This window comes from Pseudochaenichthys georgianus, chromosome 9, assembly GCF_902827115.2.
Source record: "Pseudochaenichthys georgianus chromosome 9, fPseGeo1.2, whole genome shotgun sequence".
Taxonomy (NCBI): domain Eukaryota; kingdom Metazoa; phylum Chordata; class Actinopteri; order Perciformes; family Channichthyidae; genus Pseudochaenichthys; species Pseudochaenichthys georgianus.
In genome coordinates this window covers 31,579,613-31,598,530 of record NC_047511.1, presented here as the reverse complement: position 1 = coordinate 31,598,530, position 18,918 = coordinate 31,579,613, and the positions used below count along the sequence as shown (strand labels likewise).

Sequence of the window (18,918 nt, the reverse complement as noted above, 5' to 3'; positions counted from 1 at the left end):
GCTACATCAAGGTATGGACATTTTAAATATGCAATGTAAGTCTGACCATAGCACCAAACAGAAGCACATTGTTTTGTGTAAAGGGACCACAGCAACGATTGAAATAATATTATTTTGTACAGGCAGTGTACTCTGAAATGTGCACCGGCATTTCATATACTCAAGGTGGGATTAGATAAATGTCACTGCTATTGAAGTGAGAAATTGCCTCAATATAATACAAAACGTTGACAAAAGCAATATCAAAACACATTACATTCAGGTACTGTAGATAACAAAACAACAAGCTTTTTGCATAAAAATGTGCGACCCTGACTGAGGTCCTGTACAGTATCTCAAAATATAAAACCTTCTTTTCACATTTCACAACAAGTGGATGCAGGCAGGCCATGCAAGAGATTGCTTGTTATCTACATACAAATCAGATCATGCTCAAATCCCCCCTCCCTCCCCTTTATTGTCAAGTATCATAATCTCTCCCCGGCGCTGTTATGGTTGGTGGCACTCAGAAAACTAAAAAGATTAAAAGTGGCTGAATTCCCTCTGCTTTTTCCTGCAGGACAAGTACTACAAATCTGGAAGAGGTTGCAGCCTCTGGCCACTTTTACTCCCTGACAAACAAGGGGGAATATTTTATGTTCACAGGTATTTTTACAGGACGCTTGCCCCTTGCCCCCCCCCCCCGCCCCCCATTTCAAAGATTAGTAGTAGATCCCAGTGTTTGTTGAGTCTAGGGATTCAGAATGACACTGGTGCTGTCCTCTGTCTCTCTGCGCTGGAAGGTGGCGTGAGCCTGCTCCAGGTCGTCCATCACCGCCAACAGCCGAGCGGCGGCGCTCTGACCTGGCTTCATCAGCTGCACGTTGCACTCTGCACCATCTGTGAGGCAGAGAGGGTACGATGCTCATGATGATAACACAAGGACATAGACATTTATACAAATCCTTTCACCACGGCAGAATAATGTAAGGTTTTGATGCAGCCTCACCTGGGTGAATGTCAGGGCTGATGTTTTCTTTACTGCTGGACGTCTGATGAGAGTCTGGCATCTCCAAATATTTTTTTCTGCATAATTCACCAAAGATGATATAAGCTGAAGCTGATTAGTGTTTTCATAGAGTTACAGTAATGCGTTTGAATGTTTTGTTAAGCAGCAGCAGGGCACTCTTGTGCAACATTGACCTCTAGTGTACAGTAAGGGAACTGTACCCAGGCTAAGGATGTTTCCAGAGTGTTTTTTGCACCGACCTGAGTTTGTCTCTGCCCTGCAGCAGCTGCTTGTATATGGTCTGCGTCTCTACGTCTGGATCCAGCGGGTCACTCCAGTCCCCCAGAGTCACAGCGGAGTGAGTTTTACTGCAGCCTGAAACTGAGAGCCAGCATTTTATTCAACAGTGATGCACTACATATAAACTCCCCTTAGTACATCATTTATATTACTATTATTATTATTTATAATCATATTGCTTGCTATGGACACTGATCCTACAAAGCAAGTCAATGTATACTTTCTTTAAGCATCATTTTTGTTTTACCTTGATTTTGAAATTGGCAAGTTTAGATAAAGATAGATAAATAGAGAATTGTATTTGAATGGAATGTCCCGAAGAATCAAAATCGAGATACCAAAAGATTGACATCCCATGTGTCACAGTACAACAAGTGTGTACATTTTTAATGTTAATAGCCTTTGTCAAAAACATGGCAGCTACAAATTGAGGGTTTACTCATTAAAACTAGATCACCAGGAGCTCATTGGACTCTGAAACCAGATGCAAAACAGGAATCATGTGTGAAGCTCCTTGGTGCATATTGATGGGATGCACTAAGATGATGTTAATTCCTGAAAATCCTTTTGGGGGCGTCTTGGGTATTATTCATAAATGGGTTAGATAGTTACACTACATCATAAATCCTACAGTAAGGATTAAAAAGTGTGTGCAACTTTAAGAAGTAATGAAAGCAGGATTACCAGCGCGGTCCGCCTGCAGGCAGCAGGTCCACTTGCCGCTGCGATGAGCCCCCGGGTGGAAGGAGGGCAGCATGCGCTCGTTGTAGATGCTGACCTTCCTGATGGCCGACAGCCACTGGTTCAGCTCATTCACATTCTACACAGACACAAATACACCATTAACTTGGTGGTCTATTAAAGTCATACTCAAATCAAAGCAGGAAAAGGTGGCTATCCAAAAGTAATTAATTTATAATCCTTAAACAACTACAGTAAATTGTCAATAAATAAATGTTCAGGATTATACCTTAAACTATAAATTAAAGAGCAAGATTATTCAATTTATTTTACAGCAAATACATTATTAGCAACATTGTATTTGATCTGAAGGGTTGCTGTGACACAGCCACATGCTAACAAAGTGTGGCCCTATTATGCTTTCTAGGGATTCCTCTTTCCTGTAGTGTGTTATTTAGGTTTGTGTGCATGTAAATGGTCTGCAAAGGCTAAAATCCCAAAGTTCACACCAGAGGGAGTTTCTCTCCCACACACTCCTGCCTGAAATGCCTCCTTTGGACTCCTTTGATTACTTCTGTGAAATAGTGATGTCACTATGTTACTGAAGTAATCAAAGGAGTCAAATTACACTTTCGCTTTTATTGGCTAGTGCTCCAACACATCACAACAGGGCCGGCCATTTAACCAATCAGAGCAGATTGGGCTCTGGTTTCAGGCAGAGGGTGAAAAGAGAGACCTTTTAGTCACAGAAGAGGCACAAAATAGAAATATGAAGCATAATAGGGCCCCTTTAAATCTGTGCCAAATCTTTAAAAAAACAAAACAACTGAGAATGGTCAAGAACTTTGTTGGCGTCTGACTTGTGTCAGTACCAATACACCTTGCTCTGGATGTACATGGTGTGAAGCTGTCCCTCGTTGTCCTGGGTGATGACCTGCATTACATTCTGCTGCTGAAAGGCATTTTCATCCACCCTCTCCACGGCACACACACACTGAATAGGGATTGAAGAGCGCACCTGCAACAATTCAGCCACAAACCACCACACCAATTAACGTAAGTATGCAGCAGGGTATGGATGGATCTTGCTTTCGCCTTGTGGTGTACACGTGAAATAAAAGTGACATTTGATCAAAGGGCAGTGTCTAATAAAGGGGATTTTTTTGCACACATTACACTAAGGCAGTGGTTTTCAAACTGTGGGCCCTGGTGGGTCGCAGAGGTACTGGAGGGGGGGGGGGGGCGCGGGAAGATTGTAAACAAACACTGCTCGGAAATATCTCATTGGTCAGAGAGCTGTGGGCATACTGCTGCCTTTTGCAACATCCTACTTGTGTGAGATAGGCTTGTCTGCTGTTGCTGCCATCAAAACGAAATACAGATCAAAGTTAACATTGAGAATGAACTGAGAGTGGCAGTCTCAAAACAAAAGAAATTTGAATTTAAAAATCTACTACTCAGGGAAGAAGGACTACTAGTTTTAATTAGTCTAAATTAATTCACAGTATCTATTACAAGCAGCTTGTGTTCATGTGTAATCCATAATAAAATATAAAATGATAGTTGGATCTTTGTATCTTATTATTAGCAGAGAAAATGTAATGTTTTTACAACAATATACAATTAATCCTACCAATAAAGATGGGAACCGGATTGGGGGGGCCCGAAAATATTTCCAATTACCCAAGGGGGGCCCGACTGAAAAAGTTTGGGAACCACTGCACTAAGCGAAACAGAGTGATACGAGGAGGAAGATGAGATGAGCGTCGCAGGAAAGGCCACTTTAAAGTGTAAATCAGCCACTTCCAATGGGAGCTTGTTTCACTGAGACTGGAGTGCTCCAACATTGTCCTCAATCTGATTTGCAATGTTAGCATGAATATCCACAGCCTTCAATTACCCCTCGCCTTTATTCTGGTCACACAAAGCCGAGACTGGCTCAAAGAGAGAGCTTTTTACTGGGCTAGAGAGAGCCTGCTCCCTCTCTGGCTGGTGAATAAGAGGAGATCATTATCACAAGGTTAGGCCCTATATGGTAATAGCACTAATGATGTTCTCACAAGGAGATGAACACAAATACAATAAGCAACCCGGGGATGTTTCCTCTTTTTCTATGAGCCTTGTTGATAAACATCCTTCAAAAAGGGAAGACACGGGGAAATACATCATCAGAGTCTCTAATAATGGATGGGCCACTTTCACATGACTCAAAGTTGACTGTATCTTTGTTCAGCTTATGTCTCAGACAAGAAGAATAAATAGGCATTCATTTGGCAGACTTCACTTGTGTTTTGTTCCAGGTGTCACAGAAGTAGACACATTTAAGAACACTACTTAGCCAAATGATTTTAAATACTTTTTGCAGTGGCTGTTTGCCAAAATATCTAATGAAGTTTATACAAACACAATATAATGCTATACTGGCTTAGTACCTACCTGCCACTCGGGCGTCTTGGCATAGGACAGCGTCTCACTGGTTAACCAGAAGTAGCGTTTCTTATAAGCAAAGCGGGACAGCAGTTGAGGTCCCTCTGCCTTGTGTTTGTGGAGGAACCCCTCTTTAACTGTGACCGAGGGCATGAATACAGCCCTCTGTGGCACCTCAGACACTGTGGGATCAAGTAAACAGTGTTATAAATGCAGAGGAACACTTTGCAATGTAATAGCATGTTCATCCACACAAGGTGGTGCTGCGTCAATAAACAAACAGAGCCTGTTTCATTGTTAAACTACAGTACAAGACTTCATTTTGTTCTGAAGTCGCCTCCTGCTCCTTCATCGCCACATGAAAGAGGGCTTCAAAGAGGCGTGACAAGCGTCCACTTCTGTCCAACAAATCCAGCTGAAGAGCATTAAATGTCAAACTGGCCTTTAAGAGAAAAGAGTGGGTGTGATGTGCCGGAGGCGGCTGAAACACGATACATCAGAGGGGGAAGAAGTTTCACAACAACAGCTTGACTGACAGAAGAAAGCCACCCAGACATGTCGGGTAACCAGTGTGGCGTGTACAAACACCTGCCGGCGTCTCCCTCCAGCTCCCTGCCAGCTCACTAACCATGTCATCTCTTGTCTAGTCTTCCAGCTAGTTATGAATATTTCACCACTACAGTATTGTTTTTCTTAATCTTAATATCAGCTGTGAGCGGCTACGCTAGCAGCTGGCCTGCGGCTGATCAGCCCAACAGCATGACATGCTTTCCTTTTAGGTTTAGCGGTGTGTTCACTATCGTCAGCCTTACCGATGTCATGATCTATGTCGATCAACTTGTCGAGGAAGTCTTTGACGGAGGCCACACTGCGGAGGATTATGGGATGTAGAGGCGCCATCCACTGCTCCTTTCCGTGACCCAGCTGAAGGCCCAAGTTCCCGACACTTTGCAATGCCTGGCGACCACAGAGACAGTCAACACTCGCATCTTCAGCACATCAAATCCGTACTAACCGTCAGAACTCAGTATGAGTGACTGCATTTCTCAAAGTGGGAGATCAAAAGGGTGCCTGGGGGCCAAGCATGCTGTGAGGCCCTTTGTCCGGCCCACACCTGGCGAGGAGGAGGTTCCTCTCTGATGCTGGGCTTTGAACCGCAGACTGGTTGTAGCACACACAGAGGTAAAAATAGCCTGTTCCCTTTTTACTGTAGAGGACCCATGGCAACAGCACTTCAGCACCATGGACAGCAACCACATAACCCACACATGTGAGAAAAGGTTTCACTTTCCTTCTAATATGTGACCATAACACAGCGATTTTCAATCAAATGGAGGGGGTTTATGTTAGCGACAATTGTGGAAAAGGAACAAGAAAATTATATTTTTTTGTAATTTGATCTATTTCAACATGAAACGGGATTTTTGAGCGGGCATAATGTGAGAAGCTATTTTTCAACGTTTTCTGTCACTCAACGACACTGAAACACGCCGCACACTTAGTGTAGTAATGAAGCAATGTGTAAGATGTGCTGTGTTTTATATTGAGTTGTCATAAATCTAATTCTGTGTACAATAAAAATCAATTGCATCCTCTGGGATACTTGAACAATGTTATTGGAATAGAAAACAGGGTATTTTTAGAGCATTCTTGCCTCTATATGTTCATAGTTCACCAATTCAATCTCCAGGAAGTACAGTTTTTATATTAAACTAAAAGTAACTGACGAATAACTGTGTGATGTAATTAGCTCACAAGATAAACAATAGTTCAGTGCTTTATCTCCTGTTTTTGGCTTGCTGACACAGTACAAACATCTTTTGCATTCCTGCTTCATATTTATTTGTTTAACACTTGCAAATCTAAATCCCTCACTGTTCGCTGACAGCATGTGGCCTCGCTTCCAGTGCATCCACCACTTTACAACTTGTTTTTTTCAATGATTAAGTGCGAAGTTTGGAATAAATGATTCATAGCCATGTCTGTGCGTATGTCTGCGTTGTAAATCGTACCTTGGCCAGCAGTAGCAGCGTTCTGCTTGTACGCGTATCAGCGTGCTGATCCCTCAGCTGGAACAGTTTAGGTGTGAGGATTGCAGGGGCAAAAAATCGCAGGAAAAAGAACCCACTGATGGCCAGATACTTCACATCCTGTTAGAAAATAAAGTTAACAGCTGTGTCTGAAAACAAAACATGAAATAGTCATTTAAAGAGGCCCTGTTACAGCCCAGTGTTATATAGATATTTGTGCATAAAGTGACATCACTATGTAACACTCTCGCTTCTATTGTGTAGCGCTCCAACAAATTGTACGTGCTAAGGGGAGGGACATCTCTACGCGATTGACCAATCAAAAGAGATCTAACCAATCAGAGCAGACTGGGCTCTGGTTTCAGACAGAGGGTGAGAAGGGGTGCTGCAGCACAGGCAGGATGAGAAAAATAAAGACCTTTTTAAACATTAAATGTAAACATGTCACATTAGGGGCACAATAACGAAACCTGAATATGAGCTTAATAGAGTGCCGCAGTGACGCGTCCTAAAATCCGGAAGTAAACTCCATCCGGTTCCATCGACAAAAACCAATGCAATTTCTCCATAGGATTTTGGAAAATAGCTCGAAATAAGTCTACCCTACTTTTATCATTTTCGAATCATAAATGTATCAATCATAAATCTATCGATTAGATTTATGATTAAAAAATTATAAAAGTACCCTTACTTCCGGGTTTTAGGACGCGTCACTGTGGCATTCTATAGGGCCCCTTTAAATGTTTAGATGGCAAATACATAAACAATGCAGATACATTAAAATACCAACAGCTGTTTTTATTCTTGTTTTGTTTTGCTTCAAACTGACCTCGTTCTCAGGTTCAGCAAATTGCTCCTCCACTCTCTTGTGTAGCTGTTTGAAGGCCACTCTCATCACAGGAGGACACTGATCGACTGAGCCCACGATTGATTCAATGATGCTGGTTAAGTAGCTCTGAAGCATCTCCACACTGCTGTCCCGCACCTCTGCCTCTGACACTGCACCCTTAAATGAGATCCGTCTTCAGGGAGAAAGAAAGATAGTGTAAATGACTGAAACCCTGTGTCACAAAATGATAGAGTAGGATCAATCCAACCACCTTGTTTTGTGTATAGCTATGACTAGATAACAATGCATATAACTGTTATCCCCTGTTCCTGATGATGTCATTATAGTGAGAGCTTGCTGTGAGATTAAGCGCTGAATTGAATATGTACGGGGAGATATATAAACATGGAGTGGAAAAAACAAACAAGGTGATGGCAGGCAGGTCCACTGCAGACAAGGAGCACATTGGATCCTCGATCTCCCTCCATGTCGGAGATAGACATCTCAGGGGGCTCGAAGCAGTTGCCAAGCAACAGCCTTCCCCCCTTTTTACATTCCTCTCTTTTCCAATTTCTCACATTGATGTCTTCCTCCCTGGGGAGAAGTGTAAAGTAGTGGGCAGTCTCCTGTGGCAGCTTTTCTATTTGACCATTTTAACACGTAGATTGTAAACTACACGCATTTGTGGCTTAAGACAAGCCCATGTGAAGCAGATCTGGAGTATGTTTAGGTCTTTCTTACCTCGTGCGGTTCAGGTCGATCTTACATGGGTCCAGCTCAATGTACTTCTTCTCGTCAAAGATGCGGTTGATGATGGGCTTCAGCACCTCGTGCAGATACAGCATGCCAACAGCCTGACAGCAGAAACATACCATATGTCGGGTAACATCTCATCTGCATCTGTGCTTCTATATGTGTAAATGTGCATCGTACAAAGAGTAAACAAGGTACAGTGTGATGCAGCAAGGGGACCATTAGAGATGTAACTACTCAGTGTACATGTTAAGGGAAGGAAATAGCAAAGACGTATTAAAAGGTTAGAAATAATTAACAGCCAGATTATGATTGCACTCATATAAGAGACAGAATAAATCAATCACGTAAAGGTCCTGAATTAAATAGAATATAAAAAAGTGATATGTTAAAACAATTTGATGAGAGATACACACCTTCATGAACTGTTCCATGGCTTTGGAGGAAAGTGAGTTGGAGCGAAATAAAGTGTTTGGATCACCTAAAAGAACCAAACAGAAAAAGAGATAATAAAAAAACAATTAACCATTGATTGTGTTGCTGCTACATTCCTTTTTATGCTAATTAAATCAGTGCACTGCCATTAGTACTGTTGTTTTGTTCTGGGTAGCATAAATGGACTAAGATACAACAACAACATTGCTTTGTGTAAGCCTGTGTTGCAGACTGTCAATACATGATCCTTAATTCTCTCTTTTGTTGGCTGTCTAATAGCCTAATGCTTGATGTATATTTAGAAACAGAAAGAAGGATCCCACCACTGTATTTATAGCTCCTAGTGAGTGCAATGAAGCAACTTGTAAGCTTTCACGGAAATACTCATTAGGGACATAATCATGCTTGATTGAAATCACTAGCAGTGCTTCATTTAATTCACTAAAAACTATAAATACATTGCGTGGATCAATTCGCTATCAGGCTGTTAATGAGGCATGTTCATGCTTTCTTTCTTTGTGTACGTTACCAGGAATTGATCCAGTTTAGAAACAGAGAGCCCACTTATATCCTTTCAAGAGGCCTTATTATGCTTAGGGGGTTTTCCCTTTCCTGTAGTGTGTTATATAGTTTAAGGGGCGGGACATCTAACCAATCAGAGCAGACTGGGCTGCAGCACAGGCAGTATGAGAAAAATAAAGTGCTTTTTGAGCATTATTTTTTCTTTACCCCAGAGCCAAACTTTAATGTCTGGCTGTGTGCGCCATCTATTCCTGATCAAGCAGTCACCAACCGGATCATGTGGAGTTGCTATGGAAACCTGGGCACCGTGCTTATTACCTCAAACTACAAAAACTAAGCAGAACCCCAAAGACTGGAGAACAAATCTGTGAGAATTAGCGACAGGGATTTGGTGCGGAGGCAAAAACATGACTAATACAGACCACACAGAGAAGCCATGAAAAGACTGTAGGGTGGGTAAATAATTGGCTTCAGGCAGGGTAGTAAATACAGTGCTGGTAGACATGACCTGCCCACACACACAACATGAATGTTCTGAGACCTTAATGTCAATTCAGAGTTTAAATAGAAGCAGCCCTCAGAAGGTCGCTGGAGAGCGCAGCAATAACTCTGACTAACACAAATACTGACTAATAGAGATACACTTCTTACACACACTGGGTATTATCTAATCCATTTTCTGACATGAGAGGATTTGAACAAATATTTGCAGGCATTACAAATGTTTTATCTTTGTGATAAGAGTACTTTACAGTTTACACACTGGAGCCATTAGGGCTGCCACCTCTCAGTTGAATAGTCGTCGAATTGGTCGTTTTGGTCTTAGTCGACTAAGATTAAGAAATGTTTTATGCTTTCTTCACACTGAATTAATTATTTTAAAAAAGTACATATCTCTGGTAAACACAACATTTGAAGTGGAGCTTTTGCATGATTCTTTTGGGAGGATTTCAATTTACAAATCTGTCAATTAAATCTACTATATACTTATTAACGGCTCTGATAAGTGCAGTCACAATACCAGACTTTAACTACACAACAATCGTGGCCAAAGGATAACCATAGTGTCACGATATCTATAAAAAGTAAAAAAATATATTATGTATTGTGGTTAAATCCATCTTTAACTTTGATTTGTGTGCATTTTGTCTCTTATTTGGCAAATTAATTTCACATTTCTTTGTAGTGTGTTGGGGTAGGGAGACAAAGCAAGAACAGAAAGAAACAGAAGTAGTTCAACAGCTACCTGTTGATTATTTACACAATAATCACATGTGTAGCATTAGTTTATATTGCAAAATCCTTAGTTCTGACCATCAATAACCTAACATTTTCAATAGTTCTGATGTTGTGCCTTTAATCTTACTGGTGTTGTTGACCTCCCGGGTGTTGAGGTAATCCAGGAATGGCACCACCAGGCCCTGGCCCAGGTAGATCTTCACCAGAGTCATCGCCACATCCTGACGGCTTTCCACCGTGTTCACCTCCTCCAGCATGGTCAGAGCGCTGCTGTCCTCCACCTGCAGAGAGAGGACTCAGGTCACGATACTACTGACATCAACCAAGAGTCTGAAAGCCAACACTGATTTAGGTGGAGTAAAATGCATATCAGAATAAATGTTACAGCAGCAGCAAATGGACAGTGCAGATAAAAAGGCAAACATAAGTATGCTAACATATTCAATAATAAAGCCAAGCACACATGATAGAAAGCCAAATAAGTGTAAGGAGCAGCCTTATAAAAGTGAACTAGCAGTGGGTAGTTACAATAATAAATGGTAAAAGATATTTGTAGAAACATGGCGATGTTGACCTCTGTAGGGGAGATGACAGACTCCACCAGAAGGTCAATCAGGGGCTGGTAGTACACAGACGGCAGGATCCGATCCTCCACCAGACGCACCTTCAGACGCAGCGCTCCCAGCTTGCCACTGGCAACAGAGCATAGATACCACAGAATTAAAAAAAGATATTGCCTGCACGCGCTGATCTTATCATGAAGTAAGCTAAATATATTTATATATCAAAAGAATGTGCTCTGTCAGATGAAGGGTGAAAACCACAGATTTGAGTATAATTTCATATAATTCCTTTGTAATTGTAGTTATTATTGTAGGTTAAAGCACTGATATAAGAAAATAAATAGTTAATAGTGATACTGACGGTGTGGTAAATGTCTGGCACAATCTTTTAACATTGTTACCGATGTAAGAAACAATATAAAGGAGTTAAAGAAAACTTTTAAAAAGGTATAGCTTTAACAGATAATGCCATGGAATAGCTCTTGCATTGACATTACTTCTTTAACTGCTGTGAAAGTAAATCTATATCCATCTTCTACTCAGCAGTGTTCTCCACTCAATAAAAACCCTCTAACTCTGAGTCATTTTCAAATGAACCTCTCTGACAGTTTGGCAGTTCACTCAGCTTTCTTTGTTCTAAAATTATCTCAAAGGACAAATGCTGTCAGAGTCCTGGCTGTACACCTGTGAAAGCTCATTTAAAATGCATGAAAGAAAGCACAGAGGGGGAACCAAGACTTTCCTTGAGTGCATTTTAAAAAACGTATTGTTGCTCAGTTCGAGTCTCAGTTATACAAACATACAATGTAAACCACATTGGACAAACGAACACACCCATATTTCTCACCCAGCATCAACCTCATTGTTTCCCAAGGGAAGCAATCGAAACCAGCCCTCTAATGGAGGTGTTTTGTGCAAACAAGCAAAAGGAATTTCCACCTGGGGAAAGAAGGGAAAACAAGGATAAAATATCAGACGGAATAATAATATGGGAAAGACGATGAAGTTATCATAATATGAAATCTATGACTATGCAATACTATGATAATAACAGCAGTCTCACCTTTCCTAGGAAGTCATTCCTGCCCACCATGTCCCAGTCCCAGACCTCCACAGTGACCGTCCCCTCCTCCCTCAGCTCCTCCGGATCCAACTCCAGCTCCAGGGTCTCCCCCCAGTGAGGGAAACGGGTCTTCTTGATAATCTAAATCCCAGCAGGTTGTGATGTTAGAGAACCTTTCAACCTTACATGTGAATACCAGTTTGAAATCAAATGGCAATGACAATCCAATAACCATCAATTACAATAGCAGATAATGTGGCTCCATTAAAACCAATACATTATAAACACACTAACATGTAGAACTCACCGAGGTCTCTGCACTGTGGTTGTTGAAAATAAGTCTTGTAAATGGATCCGAGGTTCCAGAAATGTCTCTTGGAGCCAAGTCTCTGCGAAAAAAAACAGACCAATTACAACAGAGCAGGTCAATACACTCAGATAACATGTTCTGCCACATAAATGACTGACAAAAGAAAAAGAAACAGCTTTCCCACTTGACCTTATTCCTTCAAACTATTCACATTCATCTGAGCGTGTTTGATTAACACAGTGTCGGGCTCTGATTGACATGTTCATTAGCACCCGGCCTGAGAGGAGGAGATTGTAGCCGGGGACACACAGATGGGACGGTGAGGGGTGTGATAGTGGCAGTATGACTCAGGAGCGGAGTGTGGAGGCCTGCGGGGTGATCGTGATAAGATTTCAGCACGGAAGCAGCGATGACAGTAACAGGTTTCAGCTCCAGTAATGTAACTTCTGATTGATAACCAGTTTATTCATCAACATTAAACTACATTAGCTCTTGCTCAGAGTCTTTCCTTCTGGTCAAACGCATGCTACTCTGATGTTTAGCCTGTCGCTTGTTTTCATCACAGCAGTGGCAGTATTTTACAGTTACCGGGCTTCAATGACTTGACATCGCAGGCTGATCTTCTCCGTATCTTTCAGGAGCTCCAGACTCAGATGGATCTCTCCCTGGACTTCTTCATCAGGGTCCACCCTCGTCAGGTTCAGCCAGCAATCTAGTCCTGAGCAAGGAGAATGATTTCATTAATACAACACTTCCCACAACATGAAGAGAGCATCATAAACACAGAAACTAAGGATGCAAGTGTATGCAAGTCGTTTTGGATATAAGTGTCTTAAGGACATGTAAAATGCACATTTTTATTAACAAATAATAGTTTTTTTTCTGTTCTGAAAAATGTATTGATCAACCATTGCTTTAGAGCCAAGTCAAAATAGTGAATAACATCATTTTACTATGCTTTCAAATCCCCTGATGTGGCTGATTTTGTATCTTTCTTTTGATTATGCAATACTAAAGTGAGCATTTTAAAGACTCAGGAGTGTTGATGGAGGGAACGACTTGAACTGAACTGAATGCACAAGGAAACCATAAAAAAATATAGATTCTTACATTTGAAAGAGCATTTTGCAGTCCTTGATGGTCTGTAAATTATTTGATATTGTTTTGTCAGTCCTGTCACTTTCAATGTTCTTTTTTATTATTTCAGAAATATCTCACATACGGGATGGAACAATGTCAAGGCCGGACAGTGAGAGCATTGCTGTGAGGGAGTATCTGACTCAGTGTAGCAGTGAATCACACGAGTGATGGCCGCGCCAGGTGGCTCTCAGGAGGACGCATCAGTATGCAGCACACGTACCATGGTAAACACTTCGAGCTATTTCATACAAAAACAACAACATCTCGACATACCATATTTTAAATGCCGTATGTCTTTAAGAAAGTGCTAGGGTTCATGCTGAGGTAAACACTGACTAATTACTTGAATGCAAGAGCCTCTGTGAGAGAGCACATTAAAGTGTTTGAAGTCATTTGAAATGCTTTGGCTGTTTTCCTCATTTCACAGCGCTGAAGGCTTTTGCACAAAATGATGGTTTGTAATTCACAATTTAAAAAAAAAAACAGAGTTCATGTGGACAAGCACCTGGAGAGCCATTCAAATATGTTCTGCATCAATTTGAATGCTGATTTTATTGCCTGCAAGTTTACACAACCCCACTCTCATATAAATGTAAGCAAATCACATTAAATGTGTGAGAAAGCACTGAGACACCGATTCCCAGAGTCTCCGTTTTAAAATGTCTCCTCAATCAATCTGACCTCTGATCAGGTCATCAGAAGCCGTGTGTGTTTAACCTACAAGCTTGGGTCATGCACCCATCCATATACAGATATGTTAAGTCATACCTTTAGCTTGAGATCCAATGGCTTCTTTGCTCAACGTTATTTTTCCAATAACATCATCGTGGCTGTAGGGAAAACAAGAGCTTATCAGATAGAAGATATTGGAAATACTATCAAAGTTGTATGAGGTGAATTTGAGGACAGACTGTAGAGTACTGACAGTCATAAGAGGAGAAGAGAAAAAAACAACCTTTAATCACTCAATCTGGACGGCCATCTGCCTGATGATGTTTGTTTATGCAAAGCTTAGGAGTTTTTTTCCCAAAACATTACACTGTACATGAGGTTAATGCTGGCTCATTCATGCCAAGTTAAGCAAACAGACATGGCTTGGAGGATCATAAATCTCCTCGCAAACTGAAGAGTAACGGTTAAATATGGGAACATTTTGATAAAGCTTTGGATGGCAGTGTTACCCAATCGTGTCCTCGTCCATGACATGAAAGGAGAGTGAGTGGAAGCCCATGGGGAGGTGCAGCGTGTACTCCTCCCCCCAGAAAGGACTGAGGTTCTTCCACACTGTGGCGGTCCTGAAAAGAGAGGTTCCACATGCTTGTTAACCAGACCCTAAGGCAGAAAATATCACATGAATGTATGCAAAAATAGAAAGCAGTAAATACAGGAGAAAATAAATGGTGGCAGCATCATAAGCCCTAGTTTATGTCTTCATAAATAACCTAAGAACAAACAGTTGTGCTTTCAAGTAATATGTTAAAGAAAACACTGGGATTTGAAGATGATAAAACTGCAAGGAGAAATATGAATAACATGACTGCCTTTTATGTATCGGTCAACATTTTCCATTTTTTATGATATACTTTAAAAATATTTAAGTAAAATAAAAAGTCTGCTAGATCTGCTCACAATTTAGTGATACATGCTTTGTGCAAACAGGCATTGCTCGTCTTTGAGGGATTTTAGAGTATAAAGGTTAGAATTCCCTGCATCAAGCTTCATATTTTGTTGATGGGCTCCAGGTAGGATTCAGTAAGCGTTCTGGGTAGCTCTTTATGTTTTTTCACAAGGGCTCTTAAAGCAACGATTCTCCTATGAAGACAAAGCAGGGCTTTGTTAAACTTGAATACAGTTTGATTTCAATTTAAATGTGTCCATAACACGAAGTATCAAAAAAGGTTCATTACTGAAGGTTTGAATAGTTACCATTTAAGATTATGATTTGATTTATTTTTTCCAATTAGTAAAACAGGTTTCATTACACTTAGGAAAGGGATCAAAAAGGTAACGCTTTAGTATTGTACCATTCATACATCTTATTGTTAATAGTTTCAAAAGATTTCAAAGAATACTCCTAAGAACAGTTTCCTTATAATAAACCTCTAAGCGTGAAGTGAACCCATTATTTCCCACCACAATTTCCCAGCTACGTCAGCCATGGACATCACACTGGAGGAGTCAGTTGGCCAGTAACACTACAAGTACCAGATCATTAGTGAGAGTGTCTGCAGTGAATCATTGTGCCGTTCTCCCTAACATACCAGATGGAACAATAGCCACTGAATTCCGACGCACCATTAGTCACCACTGGGTCACCAGTCCCACTGGGTCACCAGTCCCACCGTTCACCCACACACTAACCTACTTTTCCCCTCTCTCTCCAAGTGAGTTTCTTACCCTCATTACCTCTGCCCGCCCTACCACCTATCCTCTGGACCCTATCCCCTCAAACCGCCTTCAGACTATCGCTCCTGATATTCTACAGTTTCTCACCCATCTCGATACTTCTCTAACTTCTGGTCACTTTCCAAACAGTCTCAAGGAGGCAAGAGTAAACCCTCTCCTAAAGAGACCCACTCTCAACCCGTCCGATGTTATAAACTACAGGCCTGTCTCTCTCCTCCCATTCCTGTCTAAAACACTTGAACGCGCTGTCTTTAAACAACTCTCCTGTTATCTCCATCAGAACAACCTTCTCGATCCGCACCAGTCTGGTTTCAAGGCAGGTCACTCAACAGAAACTGCCCTCCTTGCTGTCTCTGAGGAACTGCACACGGCTAAAGCAGCCTCCCTCTCCTCTGTCATCATCCTTCTGGACCTGTCTGCTGCATTCAACACGGTGAACCATCAGATCCTCCTTCACACTCTTCAAGAACTTGGAGTTTCAGGCTCTACACTTTCCCTCCTCACCTCCTACCTCAAAGACCGCACCTACAGGGTAACTTGGAGAAGGTCTGAGTCTGACCCTTGTCAATTATCTACAGGGGTACCTCAGAGCTCTGTCTTCGGTCCCCTCCTCTTCTCTCTGTACACAAACTCGCTCGGATCTGTCATTAGCCTGCATGGTTTTTCATACCATTGCTATGCTGACGACACTCAATTAATTTAGTCTTTTCCCCGTTCTGAAACCCAGGTTTTCGCAAGCATCTCTGCTTGTCTAGCAGACATCTCTCAGTGGATGTCTGCTCACCACCTCAAGCTCAACCTTGACAAGACTGAACTGCTTTTTCTTCCGGGAAAAAGATTGTCCCACTCTTGACCTAACAATCAACATTGGCTCCTCTGTTTCTGTTTTCTGTTTCCCCGACTCAGACTGCAAGGAATCTGGGTGTGATCCTAGATAACAAACTGTCCTTCACTGCAAACATTGCTGCTACAACCCGCTGCTGCAGAAACACTCTTTGCAACATCAGGAGGATACGTCCCCTCCTGACCCAGAAAGCGACGCAGCTTCTGGTCCAGGCTCTCGTCATCTCACGCCTAGACTACTGCAACTCCCTCCTGGCTGGTCTACCTGCATGTGCCATCCGACATCTGCAGCTCATCCAGAATGCAGCGGCTCGTCTCGTCTTCAACCTTCCTAAATTCTCCCACACCACACCGCTCCTCCGCTCCCTTCACTGGCTTCCGGTAACTGCTAGAATCCACTTCAAGACACTGGTACTTGCGTACCATGCTGTGAATGGTTCGGGCCCTTCCTATATCCAGGACATGGTTAAACCATACACCCCAGCACGTGCACTCCGCTCTGCATCAGCCAAACGACTCGCTGCACCCGCACTGCGAGGGGGACCCAAGTTCCCATCAGCAAAAACACGTAGGTTTGCTATCCTGGCTCAAAAATTGTGGAATGAGCTCCCCATTGACATCAGGACAGCAGAAAGCTTACACATCTTCCGGCGCAGACTGAAAACTCATCTCTTTCGACTCCACTTCGAGCGATAACATTTAAAAAATAAAAAATAAAAAGAATAATTAACTTAGATACTAACAAAGCACTTATATGCTAACAAAGGACTGGCTTATCTAAAGCCTGTTGAGTAGCACTTGAAATTGTTTTGCTCTATGAAACCTAATGTACTTATATGATTCTGTTTTCTTCAAGTTTGTATCTTCTTGGTCGAATGCACTTATTGTAAGTCACTTTGGATAAAAGCGTCAGCTAAATGAAATGTAATGTAATTAATTCATCCCATGTTCTTGCACACAGCAAACATTTAAAAAAAAAAGTCAAATAGCACCAGTTGGAAATATTCTACTGTACTATAAAACAGGCAATAATAATAATTTTTCTCTACTTTGGAGGATTAAATCAACTGTATGTTTGCGCTCACACTGAGGATCACCTCTGAACCAGCTCCCAGCATTCTCCTTGCTTACAGGAGCTCCCTGCAATAATTGATGCAGCCTCTCCATGGTTACCTGCGGGTGTTTTAAAGGCCACACCAGTATCAGGTTCTCTGTGGTGGAGGAGTCACGCTGTGGGCACCACCACCCTGATCATACACACTGCACCCGGGTTTACATTATGCAGAGTAGCAGGAGACCAGCCAAAAATTAACAACTGCACATATCCCAACTGTGATGAAAGATATTCAAATATGGACACATAGACTGTAGGTAATATATTTCCTCCAGCTGTGGCTCTGTGTCAAAGTGTATTTCTCATGCACATCATTTTATAATCAGAGAGAACTCACCTGGCCACAACTTCATTATCTACTTTTACAATGCAGTATGGATCACTGGTTCCGGAGCTTAAAATGACAAGAAAAAGATTATGACAACATGAGATAATTTACTTTACTTCCTTCAATGTATCTAATTTACAGCAGACAATAACATAAACTGGCAATTTAGAACTAGGCTGAACTTTTTTCTTGTCCAATTAAAATGATACGTTTCTGTTAGACAATGTTAAAGCTGTATATTGTGAGAGATAAGACTTGACCACAGAAGCACATGCCATTCAGAAATTACTTACACGTCTTTGGCCGGGAGGTTCCTGCCCTCGACAATTCTAAAATAGAGAGATGTGTTTCTGGCCATTTTCAGTCGAGTGGTCTAATGGTCCAATCTCCCCTATGTTCCCATACGAGCTCTTACAAATACTGCTCTTCCCCTCCGCAAGTGAGTTTTCTTCATTTCACGGCACCTTCGGCGCGTGACAGCGCACAGCCCACCAGTAGCGCGCGACCCAGGCGCGCATGCAGCAACCAGTCAGTCAGTCAGTGAGTGAGTGAGCACAGCAAGTTGGACAGTCTGTGGTTGAACCCTTTACAGTCTGTGGTTGAACGCAGTGGCCACAGTGTGGGCAGCTGGACTGTTTTCCTACTGGTTGCCTTTCAAACCAGCCACATGTTTGAATCGTCGGAAATGTCAATTCTGAAATAAACATGAAAGAATAAACTGCAGCTCTAGAAATTACGTTTTCATACCTCACCTCGTTCACAATCATATTTTATTTGAGGTCATTGCATTTAAAGATACGCTGACGTGCTAATTTATCATATCTGTAAATGTATGGTCTTACCTTGGAGGTGTCTGTCCTCATGAGCGTCCCTTCTGTGATACAATGAGCCACCTGGTGGACACATTGAGCTACTGCAGGCGTCTTTACAGACAGGCATCTTGACAG

General features: G+C 41.9%; 1 protein-coding gene across 3 annotated transcripts; it reads right to left on the bottom strand.

The window, feature by feature from the left end:
- Nucleotides 1-694: 694 nt before the first annotated feature.
- LOC117452811 (rasGAP-activating-like protein 1) lies at nt 695-18,901 on the bottom strand. 3 transcript variants are annotated; one of them, XM_034091582.2, is made up of 22 exons: nt 18,814-18,901; nt 18,265-18,665; nt 17,981-18,037; nt 14,462-14,575; nt 14,049-14,110; nt 12,729-12,858; nt 12,138-12,219; nt 11,831-11,971; nt 11,615-11,706; nt 10,779-10,896; nt 10,332-10,485; nt 8,425-8,489; nt 7,997-8,109; nt 7,256-7,448; nt 6,409-6,546; nt 5,209-5,353; nt 4,406-4,578; nt 2,850-2,987; nt 1,973-2,108; nt 1,249-1,369; nt 989-1,065; nt 695-879 (listed from the first exon to the last, which is right to left on the bottom strand). In XM_034091582.2, exons 2-22 carry the CDS (start codon nt 18,327-18,329, stop codon nt 731-733), a joined length of 2,463 nt encoding a protein of 820 aa, XP_033947473.1. In that variant the 5' UTR covers nt 18,330-18,665; nt 18,814-18,901; the 3' UTR covers nt 695-730. The 3 variants fall into 3 exon arrangements, with proteins under 3 accessions (XP_033947473.1, XP_033947474.1, XP_033947475.1); XM_034091583.2 differs by lacking the exon at nt 2,850-2,987; XM_034091584.2 differs by lacking the exons at nt 695-879; nt 989-1,065; nt 1,249-1,369 and having other exon boundaries at nt 2,025-2,108; nt 2,866-2,987.
- Nucleotides 18,902-18,918: the final 17 nt, after the last annotated feature.

Coding starts and splice junctions, on each gene's coding strand:
- LOC117452811 (XM_034091582.2), bottom strand. CDS start 18,329: ATGGCCAGAAACACATCTCTCTATTTTAGAATTGTCGAGGGCAGGAAC. Junction 14,111..14,461: donor ATGGACGAGGACACGATTGG/GTAACACTGCCA, acceptor TTTTCCCTACAG/CCACGATGATGTTATTGGAA. Junction 1,066..1,248: donor CAGGGCAGAGACAAACTCAG/GTCGGTGCAAAA, acceptor TGAATTATGCAG/AAAAAAATATTTGGAGATGC.